The sequence below is a fragment of the Citrus sinensis genome, chromosome 3 (genome assembly GCF_022201045.2).
Source record: "Citrus sinensis cultivar Valencia sweet orange chromosome 3, DVS_A1.0, whole genome shotgun sequence".
NCBI classification, from domain to species: domain Eukaryota; kingdom Viridiplantae; phylum Streptophyta; class Magnoliopsida; order Sapindales; family Rutaceae; genus Citrus; species Citrus sinensis.
This window is the reverse complement of record NC_068558.1, coordinates 11227395-11244441: the sequence shown is the minus strand read 5'-3', so window position 1 is coordinate 11244441 and position 17047 is coordinate 11227395. Positions and strand designations below refer to the sequence as shown.

Sequence of the window (17047 nt, the reverse complement as noted above, 5' to 3'; positions counted from 1 at the left end):
TTTTACTTTTAAAGTTAATTTGATAAATTCAAATTTTTTTAATTAATATCTCCAAAAATATAGTTGCAAATATATTATTACAAAATTAAAAAAAAAAGTAAATATAGGATTATAATAGAACTGCCAGTAAAAATAATTTGAGATATTTTTTAAGAACTAAAAACTAAATAAACATTCATCTTCTAACATTTCAACCTACTGGCTAATGGTCATACAATCGTGGTGTGGCCCGGGATGCCCGGCCCAGCCCATCGTGTAAAATGCCATGTCACCCATACAATCGTGGTCATTCAACAGTTTTCTCCTTCACAGCGACAGCTGCAATGTCTTCAACTTCCAAAAAGGTATATATATATTTTTAATTGTTAACTTTTGTTTAGTTTCTTTCTGTTGCCTTTTTGTTTCGTTTTTTGAATTTTCTGTGTCGTTTTTTTCCCCCAAGGTTTTGTTGCCTGTTGCGAACGGGAGTGAGCCGATTGAGGCCGTGATAACGATCGATGTTTTGAGAAGGTCTGGAGCTGACGTCACGGTTGCGTCTGTGGAGAAACAGCTTCGTGTCGACGCGTGTCATGGTGTCAAGATTGTCGCTGATTCTCTCGTGTCTGACTGCCGCGACGCCGTTTTTGATCTTATAGCTCTTCCCGTATGTATTGCAGCTCACCTCAGCGCATGCCAATTTATGTGATTTTTGTATAATTATAGATGATTACTGCTGATACTGAATGTTAAGCTAAATAATTCGTTGTTAAGTCATCTTCATTTAATTTTCGATTGAAAATGAAAAAAAATAGTAATTTTAAGCAAAGAAAAATGTAGAAAATGTTTATTTTGTTTTATTTTTATTTTTTAATTTTTTGGGATTTCCTTATTGTGGCTGTTATCATTCATTATATGGTCCTAGTTAAATGTTTCAAGTTGTTGTAGTCAGTGAAATTCTTTTCGATATTTATTCTGGCATGTATATTTTTCTTTTTCAATTTCTTTTGTTGCTGATTCTTTGATTATGTTATATCCTTTTTTGTTTCCCTTGTAGGGTGGCATGCCCGTGCTACCAATCTGAAAGAATCTGAAGTATTAGAAAGCATTGTGAAGAAGCAGGCTTCAGATGGGCATCTTAATGCTGCTATCTGTGCTTCACCTGCTGTGGTGTTAGGGTCTTGGGGTCTGTTGAAGGGATTGAAGGTAAGAATTACATAAACCTTTTTGATGTTTTGTGGTCTTTTGGGAATTGCACTGATATTTTTGTTATAGTTCAGTTTTCTTCTCGCTGATGATTGTTAAGTTCTAATTTATGTAGTTGTTCATTTTTCGTAGGCTACTTGTTATCCGTCATTTCTGGAGCAATTAGCTCCTGCTTGTGCAGCAAACTGTTGAATCAAGAGTACAGCAGGATGGTAAAGTTGTTACGAGTCGTGGACCGGGCACTACCATGGAGTTTGCCGTTGCACTTGTTGAGCAGTTGTATGGGAAAGAGAAAGCTGATGAAGTTTCTGGGCCACTGGTATTAACTTTTATAGACAACGCTGTTTAAAAAAATTATGAGTTATATAATTTGTGGAAGCTTCAGATGCTAATGAATCCTGAAATATGCATTTGTTGAGCTTCAATGTCTCCATTGATAAAATTCTTTTTAATGTAAGTTCTTTCTCTTGGTATTTGTATTTGAATTTTCTGTTCCTCATGCTTTCGTCTTTACTGTCACCTTGTGCCTAGGTAATGCGTGCAAATCATGGAGATGAATACACTATTGCTGAGTTCAATCCAATTCAGTGGACATTTGACAATTCTCCTCAGGTGAGATTGGACTGTTAGTTTCTTGTATTTGTTTTTCTTCTTCCATGTTTTGAGGGATACCCATTTGGCAGTAAATAAAAATCTGTGATAACTTCTATACATGTACATATACATCATTGACTTCACTCATTTGTGAACATATTGGAGGTGGTAGATTTATTGTTATGATATGTCTAATAAAATCCAAAGTTCAATGCAACTACAAAAGAAGTATGAGCAGTGCTCGACCAGAGAGGAAAAAGAAGGTTTTTTTCTTTTTTTTTTGGGGGGGGGTGGGGTTGGTTGGGTGGCAAAGGGAATGATAGGGTTGAAAGTTCAGGGTATCGACAAGCTGTAAAATGGCTATTGACAAACTGATATTTCACATTAGAGAATGTGAGGTCCTGAAGATTGCTGACTTGTGGTCAAAATGGAATTCTTGATAACTTTAAATGTTAAAAATTCTTGGTGAAAATTTTGTACTTTTTTTAATTTCAGATTCTTGTGCCTATTGCGAATGGTTCAGAGGAGATGGAAGCTGTTATAATAATTGATATTCTGCGCAAATGTTGTGGTTGCGTCAGTTGAGGATAAACTAGAAATTCTGGCTTCTCGTCAAGTTAAATTAGTGGCAGATATGCTTATTGATGAGGCAGCTAAACTTTCGTATGATTTGATTGTCTTGCCAGTAAGTGGGGTTGCTAACTCTTGCCTCATAGTCTTTACCAAATTATTGACTTACTAACTACAATCTATCTATGCACAGGGTGGACTTGGTGGTGCTCAAGCATTTGCGAAGTCAGAAAAATTGGTAAATATGCTAAAGAAGCAAAAGGAATCAAATAGACCTTACGGTGCTATATGTGCATCCCCAGCACTAGTGTTGGAGCCCCATGGCTTACTCAAGGTATGACTATTTCTGCTTAAATATTTACTCTTGATTTGAATCACCTAATCTGAACTTGATAAAACATTGTGATCCTGTGTGATTTTATGAACGTGGTCTTATCTCATGTAAGTCTGTAATGAATTTATTGAAGTTTGCTGACAAATTACAAACTCAAAAACTGCTGCTGCTTCATTAGTTACAGTACCCAAGGAGTTATGACAGACATCCCAAACTTTTTACCCCAAATTCCCTCTCAAATGACATGGTAGTTATTAAGTGGTTGGCAATTTTTTATAAGATATAACTGAATTAATTATATTATTTAATCAACCAATTGATGAATGTCACGTCATTTGAGATGAATTTTTGGGATGTGTAGCAAAACTTTATGCTGATTTGTTTTGGCTACATTCATGTAAAACCTTTTTCCCCAAATCCCAAGAACTTCCCGCAATATCATTCCTTTGTATTTGTTTTCCCCTTTAGACATGTTTAACTTTGGTTCAGGGTAAAAAAGCTACGGCTTTTCCTGCCATGTGCAACAAGCTATCAGATCAAAGTGAAATCGAAAACAGGGTTGTGGTTGATGGTAACCTTATCACCAGCAGAGGGCCTGGAACTTCCATGGAGTTTGCACTGGCAATTGTGGAGAAGTTTTTTGGCCGCAACAAAGCTCTTGAGCTTGCAAAGATATTGCTTCTCTCCTGCACCTAAAATTTGTACCAGGACCTGACTACTATCAAACTAGAGTATTTATTCCTGTATTACTACTGCTTGTAGAGAGGCGAAATGGAAACTTGAATTCGTGTTTGAATATGGATTCACTGTGCGGGTTTGTACAAGAGCTTGTTTATAAATAAATGAGTTCATAAAGAGTCATTTTAAATATTTGGAATAAACGTGAGTTGCTGTTTAGTTCTGTTTTCAATGTTCACCGTTCAATTGTGATCCAGAGCAATATAACTACACTCACTGGGAATTTTAATTATGAACCAAGAGCGAAGTTGAACCGAGAATTTGATACTTTATATATTCCAGTTACCATATTTAAGAAAGAGTATTGAAAAGAAAGACGCTAACAGAGAATATTGAAGTTGAACACATACCATATCTAGTATTAAGTCTGTATGCCAAAGTTACAAATTCGAAGATCATATTTCTCATTTCAATTTATGTTCTGCTCAAAACATTGGCTCTTATTCCACAAGCACAAACAAGAAAGAGTACGCACAAAGTTAACAGAGACACGCAGTGAAAATTACGCTAATTGGTTGCAGATGCATCATCCAGGAACTTCACTTTAATCTTCTTGAGCTTTGCTGCAGCGTCTGTCACATTTATCCTCATGTCGGGTGACTCTATACAACAATCCAATGCCAAATCCATTATGCTTAATATACAATCCATTTTGGCAGAAAAAGCTTGCTCTTCTCGCACCAAATTTGCGTCAACAACTTCAGTCAATCCGTGAGGTAAAGACTCCTTTACCCATCTCCTTAAACTCATTTCTCCTGTGAACATTTCATCTGTGGGCCTCTTTCTCGTGAAGGTTTCCATCAATAAAACACCATAGCTGTAGACATCACATTTAGCTGAAACAATTCCTTCTGATCCATACTCTGCATTTTTTAATTTTAATTATGAAACAAATGATAAAACAAATAATTTTTTGATAATTAAGGTAACCCAAACTTTGCTCGTGCTTGAAAAAAGAGCAAAAATTTTAATTACAATTGAAACTTTACCTGGTGCCATATAACCAATTGTAGCCATTGTCATGGTTTGTGTTACAGAATCTTCTCCTTCACCTAGGAGTTTGGAAATGCCAAAGTCGCTCACATGTGCCGCCATATTTTCATCCAATAGAATGTTGGTAGGCTTCAAATCACAATGAATTATAGGTGCCGACGAATGACCATGATGGAGATATTCAAGAGCCGACCCCACATCTATCATTATGTTCAACCTCTCTAGGATGTCTAAGAAATAGTTGTGAGAATATAACCATTTCTCGAGACTACCATTCGGCATGAACTCAAGTACCAATGCTTTAAAATCTGGATTAGAACAACTGCTAAGGATCTTTATGAGATTTCGATGACGAACATTCCGTAAAACTTCACATTCAGAATCAAAACTCCTAAATGCTCTCTCTAGTTGCAGATTGAAAATCTTTATTGCAACATCAGTCCCGTCGGAAATGGTTCCTTTATAAACTGATCCAAAACTACCTGTACCCAGCAAGTTACATTCATTAAATTCATCAGTTGCTCGTTGAATGTCTAGATACGGTGTTCTTCTCCATGTTGCAAGTGGTAGGAAATCTTCGTGATCCAAATGCTTTGTACTCCTATTTCGGCATCTTTTGTACATAATGATGGTAATCACTAAAAGTACAGAGCATACTATTGGAGGCAAAATATATTTAAGGACAGTTAGAGCAACGTTCTTGGTGCTTTTGCTGTTATCTGGCTTGCAAGGTGGGACTCGGAGTTTAGGTGGACCACAGAGTGCATAATTTCCGAAAAATGATTCAACTGAGAAGTTTTTAAAAGACCCTTTGACAGGAATTTCCCCTTCTAGTCTATTATGAGACACATTAAATTGTTTGAGCTGTGAAAGTGTCTCCAATGACTTAGGAATTTTTCCAGAGAGATTGTTGCCGGAGAGATCTAAGGATTCTAAGCTTATCAAACTGCCAACTGATTCAGGGATAGGTCCTTGAAATTGATTACGAGCCAAGGATAGAGTTTCTAGATCTTTGAGGGCACCAATGGTTGATGGAATATCACCTGATAATTGATTCCTTGATAAATCTAAAACTGTCAAGACCTTTAACTTTTGTACATTGGAAGGGAGAGAATCATTTAATGAATTTGATGACAAGTTTATATCTAAGATGTACTCAAGGCTCCACAAGGATGACGGTATACTAGAAGTGAGCTTGTTGGAGCCTAAGTGGAGTTCTCTTAGAGATGTCAGACTCACCAAGCATGGTGGTATATGTCCAGATAGCTTATTTCCAGTTAACCTTATTCCAAACATCAGCTTCAAGTGGCAAAGATCATAAGGAATGGATCCTTCTAAATTATTATTTCTCAGAGATAAACCTTGTAGCCGCTTAAGTCTTCCCATCGTTGGTGAAATAGTTCCATTCAAGTCGTTGCTGTGGAGGCTCAAAAGTGTCAAGCCGCTTAAATTGCCAATTTCTTGAGGAATGTTGCCCTTGAGTTTGCACTCGTATGCATAGAATTTTTGAAGAGAAGCAGAGAAATTCCCAATCACTGGTGGAAGGATGCCGCCTAATGGATTAGAACCGAAGGATAAAATTGTTAAATTTCTGCAATTAGTCAAAGAAGAGAGAAAACTCCATTGATCTGCTGAAGATGATTCTGTCGTCAAGTTATTCATCACTTGGCTGAGCAGGCTGAGGTGTCTCAAGTTTCCAAATGTATTTAGAATATGGCCCGCGAATGAGTTGAAGCCCAAGTCTAGGGCAACGAGTTTAGTAGCATTGGTAATAGAGTGGGGAATTATCCCTGTAAGATTATTGGCCGCCAACAGTAAAGACTCTATGTTCGGAAGCAAGTGGCCAACCGTTGACGGTAAGCGGCCTGAGAGTTGATTGCCCTCTAGAGTAAGGATTCTCATGGTTGAAATGTTGAAGATCGTGGGTGGAACGAGGCCACTTAAATTGTTCTCAGCAAAAACAAGATACTGCAAATTTTGTAGATTGCCAATCTCGGTTGGAATTTGACCTGCCATCAGGCCAACATTGAGAAGTCATTGAGCTTTTAACTTAAGGTGAATTGAGTTCGACAATGTTACCCCTCAAAATGTAAAATGATCAAATTAAATTTATTACACTATAATTTCGGCCAATAATGTTCTTTAAAATATTTCATAGATAATTCTGCAAAATATGCATGCAAATGGAAAAATATGCTTCAATTACAAGAGGAGGTGGAGCGTACCTCGAAGATTGCTGAAGCTAAGATCCAGATACACGAGTTTACTCAAATTTCCAATCCTTGAAGGAATATTTCCACCAATAGTATTGAACTCTGCACGCAGCGTCTCTAGCCTTGATAAGTTGAAGAGAGAATTAGGGATGGGACCTGTGAAACTGTTATTATAAAGTCTCAATATTCGGAGTTTAGATAAGACACCAATCCATGATGGAAAGCTTCCGCTCAATTTATTGTAAGCGAAACTCACGACTCTGAGTCGACGAAATTGCCCCAATTCTTTCGGCAGATGGCCATGAAAATTGTTCTCACTAATGTCAAGAGACACTAGAAATGAGAGATTTCCCAAGTGTAGTGGAATGGTGCCTCCGAGACCCATATCTGAAAGATTCAAGGCAGTGAACCACAAGAGATACCAGCCCAGCTACATGTTGGATAAGATATAGACCAATTATTTGCCAGGGCACTCCGATAATCAAAAACGTGGGCTTTGAATGGTAGAAGAGCTGATTGATCTGTTGTTAAATCGTTTAAAGTCGTCACAGCTAAGCTAGCAATGAGATACTGTAACACTAACACCGACATAGGAACAAAGAAGAATGATAAGCGCATATTGGTCGTTTTTAGTAGTAGTTGCAAGGCGAGATTGATACAAGTTTTAAGTGAAGGAAATTAGCATATACTTATACATGAGACATGTGAATTTGAAAATAAGAGCAGAAAAAATATACAGGAGACTTGCAAATTGTTATATTCTGTCATTGAGCGAGCCGTCCAAGTAAACGCATTTACACTTGAACCCTAAATAAAGGCCTTATGGCACTTTAATTGCCAAAAGGAAGAAGATGCTCGACGTTGCCAAAAGTGTTTTTCTTGAAGTCTCATCTTCCGTAATGTTTGTAAAATCAAGGTTTTACCATCTCTAATTAAATATTTACTCTTGATTTGGACCACATAATCTGAACTTGACGAAAGATTATGATCTTATGTGATTTTATGAATGTGGTCTTATCTCTTATAAGTCAGCAATGAATTAATTAAAGCTTGCTGACAAATTACAAGCTCAAAAATATCTTTTACTTATTCACAATCTTATTTCATTTTTTTATAACATAATATTAAAATTTTGTCTATTAAATTAATTTAATAATTTTTAATAAAAAATCTCATTGATGACCAAACAACTAATTATTTTTTTATAAAAGCTCTACTTGTTAAAATTATGCTGAAAAAAACTCTACTTAAGTAAGTTCTATTTGAAAAGTTATACTGACCATAACCTTATTTCTTGTTAGCTTAATTGCTTCCACTACTCCTACATTTTTTTAAGCATGTGGATTCCTTCAATCTCATAATCAAAGGTGCTTTAATCCATTTTATTTCTTTATTTTTTTTAATTATTATTGGAAAAGTAGTGTAGCCTATCAAAAAAGGAAAAAAAAAAGCCAAAGTGACGAGTGGCTCGTTTTTTAATTTCAAAGTCAATGCAAAGTAAAAGTACCGATATAATCAGTTTTTAAATCCAAATAAGTGGCAATAAAGGGAGGTCTTGTTAGGGGTGTTCACGGATCGAATTTTATGGATTGGACATCAATCCATATCCGATCCACGATTTTACAGATTATAAATTTTCAATCCAATTCAATCCACGGATTTGTAAAATTCAATCCAAATCCAATCCATAAATCTGCGGATCAGATGCAAATTTGACCTAATCCATATTCAATCCACCATTTTGCGGATTGGTTTGTGGACTGAAAATTTTTAATTCTGTTAAATCCACGAACTAACTAAATATAAAAATTTAATATAAAAATAATTTTACTATGGATCAAATTTAAAATTAAATAAGATTTAAATAAATAAATTGCTTAAATAAAGCTAGAAAATACATTTAAAGTTTCAAAATATAACACACCAAAATGAAAAAAATATCATTCGTTTAGATCAAGGAAATTAACTATTTAGTAAACTATATTTGTTTATTTAATTATTTTTTATTTTATATTATTATCGGATAAGATATAATATAATGTTAATTTAACTATATTTTAATCCACCATTGTTGAAAACTTGGAAGTCTATATGACCATTTAACCAAACTATAGGGGTATAACTGTCACAAATTTTTAAAAATAAATTTTACCAAACATTTAAATGAGTTTTTTTCACAATTGATTATTAAATTCTAAGTGTTAGACTACTGTAAGAATACAAATAATTGACATGGACATAATATTAAATAAAATTTACTTATATATATATATATATTTATTGTTTGTATATAAAAATTTATATTTTATCAATTTTATTTCTTTTATTGTTTATCTCAAGATAAATGTAATAATAATAATCTCTCTAAATTTAATTATTTTTACTCTTTATTGAATAAGGATAATTTTGAGTTTCTGTAATATATGTGAAGATATATATAAAGTTGTATTAAATATAAAACCATTCTCAAAATTAAATTTTGAAAAACTATTCCTTTCTCACTTTTCATTAGGCAAATGGCCACAGAAATTGTTCTCCCTCATATCCAAATAAACTAAAAACGAGAGATTTCGTAAGTGTGGAGGGATGATGCCTTCGAAACCCATCACTGAAAGATTCAAGTTTGTGACTCTATGGTATGAGCACCACAACATATGCCAATTCGACTGCATATTGAGTAAGACATGGACCAATTATTCAGGAGATTCATGAGCCTTCGAAGTGAGAAATAAAGCAAATTATGTGGTGGTGGGTCAATTGACTACGTTTCGTGATCTACGTGCGATTGCAACAGTCGGCTCATTAAGTGAAATTAATGACTCGTCCACTATAGTACGATACTGTCCTCATTAGGATGGTTCTGGGTCAATTTGATCCATGAGTCAACTTACATTAATTTGAATTAATTTATAAGAGTATCTCATTTTCGTTGATTACGAGTTGTGATCGATGACATGCACGAAAGCAGTCAATTTACAGGTCATTCACTATATATATGGGGTCTATGGGTGGATGGATCTAACGTAAATTAAGGGCTGATGACCATCGACTTCTAACGACGACCAACGAAGACGACCTTGACTTTACATGTAAACACACAATTCGCTCTCATACATTATATTTTAAAATTTCTCCATTTTCCAGGGCCCCGCTGTCGACCGTACACAGTTTAATTTGTATATACAAGACCTCAATGTTTCTAGCAAGCATGGAGCCATAGACCATATTAATTCCAATTACATAAATCTTCATTTTTATCATGATTTTGGATCTTGAGGAGCGTGGATATATCCAACCAGATCCGGCTCACTGGCATCCCAATATATTTTAGAATTGAGTAATGCGTATCAATAAACGTGTAATTGTAAATCTATAACTTTAATTTTAATTTGAGGACTTAAATGAATTATTCCAGCAGTACCTCGTTAAATTAATATTCCATAATTTTTAACTTTAATTAAATAACAAATTTTGTCCGTCCCAACTTAAGATTAACGTGGTAATTAATAATTTGATAAATTATTAGATAATAATTTTTTAAAAAAAAATCTTATTTCTTTTATTGGATCAAACTGATATATAAATTAATAATTAATTAATTTTAAAACTAAATTCATGTTATGTCAATCAAATGTTATTGTAAGGAAGACTAGCAGCGACGCTTTGAAAGGTACACCAAAGCCTTTTGCACCTTCTCCTCCCTGACCACCAATAGATACTTCCACCATTTCAACGTCATGACATGATGTAAGTTTCTTTTGTAGAATTTGCGAATTGGTAATCTTTCACACGCGTACATTTATGTCATTGTATGGTTATAGATTCAATTACTTTTATGACGCATTTATTAAATTGAAATTGAAATAAATAAGAATGGGCTGTAATGTGAAGGGAGAATCGAAATTAGAATAAGTTATTTACTTGAACTGTAGAAATCGAAATGAGCTGGATTGTCATTAATGTATTTATTTTGTCTTGGAATCAGAATTGAAATAAGTTAGATTGTAACAAATTACTAAAAACTACTTAATGAACTATTGTTATAATTATTATTTTGTATTTTAATTATTGTGATTATTTATTAAAAATTATTATTATTATTATTATTACTTATTGTTAATAGTATATTAATATATTAATAAATTATAATAATATATTAAATAACTATAATATATTAAAAAATATACTTGTATTTACAAGAAATGACAGATAAAATTTCTAAAATCGTCTTACTCCCTAAAACTCTGAATGCCACAACCCTAAAAATTAATAAGATTTGGGAATTATATGTCTTTTTTAAAATATTAAAGGGTGTTTATTTCCTTAAACGTTGGGGGCTAAAAGTCCTATTCCCAAAAGAGTAGTGTGCCGGCGTTGGAGGCTAGAAGGAAAATTCGTTACATTGCTCAAACACTTTTCTACATCTAAACTAATCATTAGGATTTATATTAACTAATAAACCCTAATAATACGAGCGTTCATAAAAACTTCATATGAACATTGAATTAGCATGGCATCATATTGTAATAAGTTGTACAGCTGTCAATCTCTTATTAGTCAGATATATTCTGAGTTAGTTACATGAATGTAGTATAAATATAATACTCTGTACACATTCTTAGTTAGTTACTTCAGTAGAATTTTCTCTCCTCTACTCAATTTTTAAGTTATCTTTTATATTGGGGGCAAATGATATTTTATTAACGAAATGATTTTGCCCTCTTAATAAGCTCTCATTTCTCCCCTTTGATCAACATAGCCTTCTTTTATTACATCAAAATTCTTCCTCTTTCCATCAAAATTTCATGGATCTGCCCTTACGTATAATCATATGAGACTATATAATAAATTTAATTAGGTATGTTTGGAATATTTTTGTTATCCTTAAGCTGATTTTATTTTCATTTTTTTATAGTATATATTGTCAAAAGTAAATGCTATAAACACTTTCGGAAAAAAAAGATGAAGAGCACCTTTGGAGTAATTTTTTCTATAGGAACTAACAAAACAACTAAATGATGTATGTATCTCTAAGATTTATTATTATTATTATTATTATTTTTCTGTAGTTGACAAAACATCATGATTGTGTTGGATGATAAGATTAAAGGTGGGAATGGACCAATTTTTTAGGATTAAAAAAAAAATGATTCAATCCTGGGCATGTTTGGCTATCGAAACTAGTTGATTAGTCTAAAGTTTAATTTAAAAGTAATGGGACTATTAGTCCTTAGGAAAATTATCATTTGTATATCCTATAGATGCTCTGTTATAAAAAATATTACAACATTTTGAGGGTGTATCAATCGTCCACCCTAAGTTGACAAAATGTATATGTCGTCCATCAAACCGTTACTTGTTATTTAAATAGGATAACGCCAGAGGGGTAATTTGGTATTTTCATATGATACAAGTGATAATTCTAGGGTATACAAGTGATAATAAAAGAATTTAAGGGGATACAAGTGATACTTTTCAAGGGTAAAATCGTCAATTCGCTATAATTCCGTTAATTTTCAAACGGCAGCTAACATTTTAGTGATCGGCAGATAATTTTTTCAATTTAGGGTGGACGATTGATACACCCTCAAAGTGTTGTAGTATTTTTTATAATATAGCATCTATAGGGTATACGAATGATAATATCCCTAATCAATCCTTAATTCAACTTAGATTTAAGTATTATATAAAAAAATCTTCTTTATCACTCTTTTCATTTTTATTTAGATTAAAATTGATATAAATAAATATAAAGAATTAATTTCATAATTTATTTAAACTAAAATTTTATATTATATTAAATATCCAAATTTTAATTCAATAATTTATTTATATTAGAATTTTATACAATATTAAATCCCAAAACTTTATTTAATAATTTATTTACAAAATATTAAATATCAAATTCAACAATTACTAATATAATTTAAAATAATTATACTATTTTAATAGTTATTTAGCTATATTAAATTAAATTTAACATGTCCTTGTCCGATACTATACGAAACAAACGATAGTACCTTATATAGTGCAGTCAATCTATTTTAATATAATTTAGGTGGCGTTTGTTTTTTAACTTAATGACTTAAAGTGACTTAACTTAATTAATTAAGTTAATTAGAAGTGTTTGTTTTTATAACTTAATGAGACTTTTTAGATAATTTTGACTTAATAAAATAAGCCATTTTTTTGGCTTTTTACTTAATGGAGAAATCTGAATTAAGTCAATTACTTGCTAATGTCAAAAATATCCTTACTTTATAATTTATTTTTCATGTCTATCCCAAACTCACCCATAGACATTTACCCCACATAAAAATATCCTTATTTTTTCTTTCTTATATTATATACGATAAAATTTAAAATTTATGGTATTTTATATATTAAAATTTCAAAATAATTATGTATTCACTTGAATATAGTTTTACTTATAAATGTTAAAATATTGTGGTATTTAATATATTATTTATTTGACATTCAAATTTAATAAGGATACAAATATAAAAATACATATTTTTAACTTTTTAAGTTGAAAAAAAAACTTAATACTTATTTTTTGAGATTCAGACGAAAAAACAAACATATTATTCAGATTAAGACATTCAGATCTATTCAGAATTCAGACTAATTCAGGTTTATTCAAATTTCAAATAAAAAAAATAAACGCCACCTTAATCTAATCTTATAAATTGGTTCAATCTAATCATACGTGTCAAATCAGTACATTTTAAAAAGTAATTTTATAACAGCTTTAAAAAAGCATTTTTTCAGTTACTTCTACAAAATGTGCTTTCTCGGAAAGCACTCGTGAAATGCACACTATCACAAAACACGTGGTGTGTTCAATTGGGCCTCAGCCCATTAAAACTACAACAATGAAAGCAAGCAATGCTCATTGGGCTTTAGAAAACTTATACACGTAGCCCACCACCGCCGCCCTAATTTGTCTCCACCTCTCTAAATATTATTGATTGATGCATATGTTTCACAGCATAGAGTGGCTTACATTCGAGCTTTTCTGAAAAAGTGAAAATTTCATTTAATTATTTATTATTCACGGATAAGAAATTAACTTCTTCTTCTTTTTTCTAATGCCACAGTCTGGTGAGCTTGCCTAGTGTGTTTTAGTTGGATAAAAATTTTGGCAAATGTTTCTTGGCAAGGAAGCTTAAACAGTTTAATCCGAATTTAACCTCAAATGAACGCAAATTATCAAACCGAACCAATCCGAATTGTGAATCTGAATTTCAGTTCCATTCGGTTTGGTTCGGGTTTGCATTTTCAACCCGAACGGGTTCAATTCTCCAACCTGATCGGGTTATAACCCAAACCGAAACCCGAACAACCCAAACTGAAACTTGATTTGCCCACCCCTACTGAGAAGTACCCAGATCGTAAAAGAAAGGTCTTGATAATAATTTTGGCTTAAAATCTATTTTTTAACTTATACTTTTATTTTTTTATGCTGTACTTTAGTTGTTGAATAGGTTATATATAGAAGTTCAGTTAATTTTGTTTTGGATGAAAAATCAATGAGTACTTATGTGATTAATAAGTGAAATTTTGTTTGCATCATGTAGTCAGCTATAATGCATCGGATGGCTTTTACTCAGCATGGAAGAAATGCTCTCCGGCAGATTACTAAAGAGAGCTCTGATCGCGTGTTGCATCACCCATTGCTATTTTCTTGTCAAGGAGTCAGATACAGACGATTGGAAGTGATTCTAACAACAGTGAGTAAATTGACCTTTTGTTTTCCCTTTTCACCAGTTTGGATCTCTTGACTAATCAGCCTGTTTGAGTTTTAACTTGTGTATTAATGATTGGTTTTATATGTTCAGAAAGTTGATAAGCTTGGTAAAGCTGGTGAAACTGTGAAGGTCGCTCCAGGGTATTTCCGCAACCACTTGATGCCCAAATTGCTTGCTGTTCCAAATATCGAGAAGTTTGCTCATCTCATTAGAGAGCAGCGCAGGGTATTTCTTTTTCATGATTTTTCTTGGCTGAACTTTTTTTGTTTGGGTTGAGAATGGTTAATTCTAGTGATACAGAATTTTGCTCATTTTCTTTAGATACTTTGTTTAGCCATTTTGTCAATTAATTTGACTCATGGCTTCAAATTATTGCTAAATTCTCGGTTTGGAAATATTTGTGATTTTTGAAGGGGCATTACAAGTTATTAATATTTGTTGTGCCTGTGACTTATTTTCATCAGATTTGCCAACCTGTGGAAGAGGAAGAGGTTAAAGTTATCCGGAAGTCTGAGGACAATATGAGTAGAGAATTTGAGAAGGCAGCTAGGCGCCTAGAGAATGCTCGACTGGTTTGTGGCCTATCTTTCAATTTCTTCAGATTCAGGACAAATTGTCTTGGAGTGAACTGATGTGTTGCCTTTTCCTTTTTTAAGCTTGAATGATCTATTTGCTACAGTTAGGAGTGAATGTCGTAATGAATTTGAAATTATGCTGTTTAACTCCTTAAGTCAAATTCCTTCTTGAGGTGTTGGAGAAAGAACTAAATACATGTAATCTTGCTTTCGGATATGGATTATCTGATGGATGTTGTACTTTCAAGGTTTTGAGGAGATTCCCCAATATAGAAAAATTACGTTCCCGTGCATCAAAAGATGATCCCATAGAATTGCGTTCACCTGTGACAAAAGAGGAGCTTGTAGCTGAGGTATGGATTTTTATCTTTCTTGGTTGTTCTTTATAGTTGTTTCTCATCATAATAGCAAAAGCAGTTTGTTCTGAGTGACCGGTGTGGTCTAAAGGACTTCAAGGTGGTTAGGTCCAGCCGAGCATTGTAAATATTAACGGTCATTATGAATGTGTAATTCCTACATGTGAAATTGAATTTCCAGAGTATAGCATGGTAAATTTCTGCTAGGGTGTGATTGTATGGTAGCCAATTGTGAGCAACAGATCCACATAGTAATATAGACTGAAATTTTGCGTCTTAATCCATGAAGATATAGATTTTGGCAAATATTATACAAGCATTGGGGGTTACCTTAAATATTCTGGACTTGTCATTGATAGAGTTTCTTTTACCTAGCTATTGATATTTCTTTCAATTTTCCATTTTACTGATACCATATATACAATTTTAGGTGGCAAGACAACTTTCGATTTCTATTGAGCCTGAAAACCTGCATCTACCATCACCTCTGTTTGCTTTCGGGAAATACGAGGTTTCTATGCGCTTACCCAAAGCCATCCCCCTATCGGAAGGAAAGGTCCAGTGGACTCTCAATGTTAAAGTCCGCGGCAAATAAATAATCGTTTCATTTGTTTTGTTTTACTCGGTTCAAGATCCAAATTCCATTGTAGAACAGTTTTTGGTTTTGCAACGCTACAGCTAATTTGCAGTAGCATGAAACAATCAGAATTTTGCATTTTGTGTATAAAATTTTATTTTTTTAATTGTGATATTACAGTTTTGCCCATCGAGCATTATGAGGCCTAATATTTGGATAAATGTTAGGTTTAATATATATATTTTAACATCAGTGTTTATTTATTTTTTATATTTTGAAAAACACCTCAAGTCACCCCTTGCTTTTATTTTTTCTTTGTTTTTATAATAATACTCTTATAACAATATTTTTTACATTAATTTTTTAATCAAGAAAAAAAGGTAACTAGGAAATTAATCAATAAATTAATTTTTTAATATTTTTTAGTTAATTTTTTAGTCAATAAAAAGAGGTAATTAAAAATTTAATTAATAAATTACTTATTAGCAAATTAAAAAAATAAATATTAGCATAAAATAATTGATATTTTATTCTCTTACAACAATCTTACTAATTATTATTTATAAATTAATTAATACAATTTAATTTAAAGTAATGTTTAATATTCTTGTAACAACCTTACTAATAATTTTTTTGTAAAAAATTAATCCTAAAAGTAAAATAATAATAATTAATTTGTATTTTACTTGGTAAATTTAAATTTTTTTAACTAATATCTCCAAGAATATAGTTGCAACGATATTATTACAAAAGACAAATATAAGATTGTAATATATTTATTAGTAAGAATAATTTAAGATATTTTTTAAGATATAAAAATTAAACAGACACTTAATTAAAAAAATAAACAACTAAATAAATAGTTAGCTTTTAACATTTCAACCTACTGGCTAATGGTCATACAATCATGGTGCGGCCCGGGATACCCGGCCCAGCCCATCATGTAAAAAGCCATGTCACCCTCATTCTTAAGCTGCTACTCTACTGCCTTACCACTTTGCCACGTGCCACGGAACTCCCTACATCATACCGTACCGATGCCTCTAGAAAACTAACTTAAAAAAAAGGGTTATTTCCACGCAGCCCCCAAATGTTTTGATATTTTTCGCCACGCACCCAAATGTTTTAAAAATGCTCACTCCACACCTAATTCCGTTAATTTGA

The 17047-nt window shown here is 32.5% G+C and overlaps 3 protein-coding genes across 4 annotated transcripts in view; 2 read left to right on the top strand and 1 right to left on the bottom strand.

Annotated features, from left to right (window-relative positions):
- The window catches only part of LOC127901227 (uncharacterized), a 63562-nt gene extending 47636 nt beyond the window's left edge, over nt 1-15926 (top strand). For both annotated transcript variants that reach the window (XM_052438059.1, XM_052438058.1), the window contains exons 2-6: nt 14205-14357; nt 14466-14600; nt 14840-14947; nt 15199-15303; nt 15737-15926. In XM_052438059.1, the coding sequence (XP_052294019.1) occupies nt 14214-14357; nt 14466-14600; nt 14840-14947; nt 15199-15303; nt 15737-15901 (657 nt within the window). In that variant the 5' untranslated portion in view covers nt 14205-14213 and the 3' untranslated portion in view covers nt 15902-15926. The remainder of the gene's footprint in view (nt 1-14204; nt 14358-14465; nt 14601-14839; nt 14948-15198; nt 15304-15736) is intronic.
- On the top strand, nt 246-3577 carry LOC127901225 (protein DJ-1 homolog B-like). Its single transcript, XM_052438047.1, is given in 11 exon segments — nt 246-344; nt 443-643; nt 1034-1043; nt 1046-1182; nt 1315-1365; nt 1367-1501; nt 1714-1794; nt 2272-2333; nt 2335-2461; nt 2540-2680; nt 3170-3577. Coding segments are annotated over 11 exon segments (1236 nt in total). The 5' UTR covers nt 246-260; the 3' UTR covers nt 3377-3577.
- On the bottom strand, nt 3751-7429 carry LOC112496298 (receptor kinase-like protein Xa21). Its single transcript, XM_052438030.1, has 3 exons — nt 6637-7429; nt 4408-6420; nt 3751-4281 (listed from the first exon to the last, which is right to left on the bottom strand). Exons 1-3 carry the CDS (start codon nt 7007-7009, stop codon nt 3926-3928), a joined length of 2742 nt encoding a protein of 913 aa, XP_052293990.1. The 5' UTR covers nt 7010-7429; the 3' UTR covers nt 3751-3925.
- Nucleotides 15927-17047: the final 1121 nt, after the last annotated feature.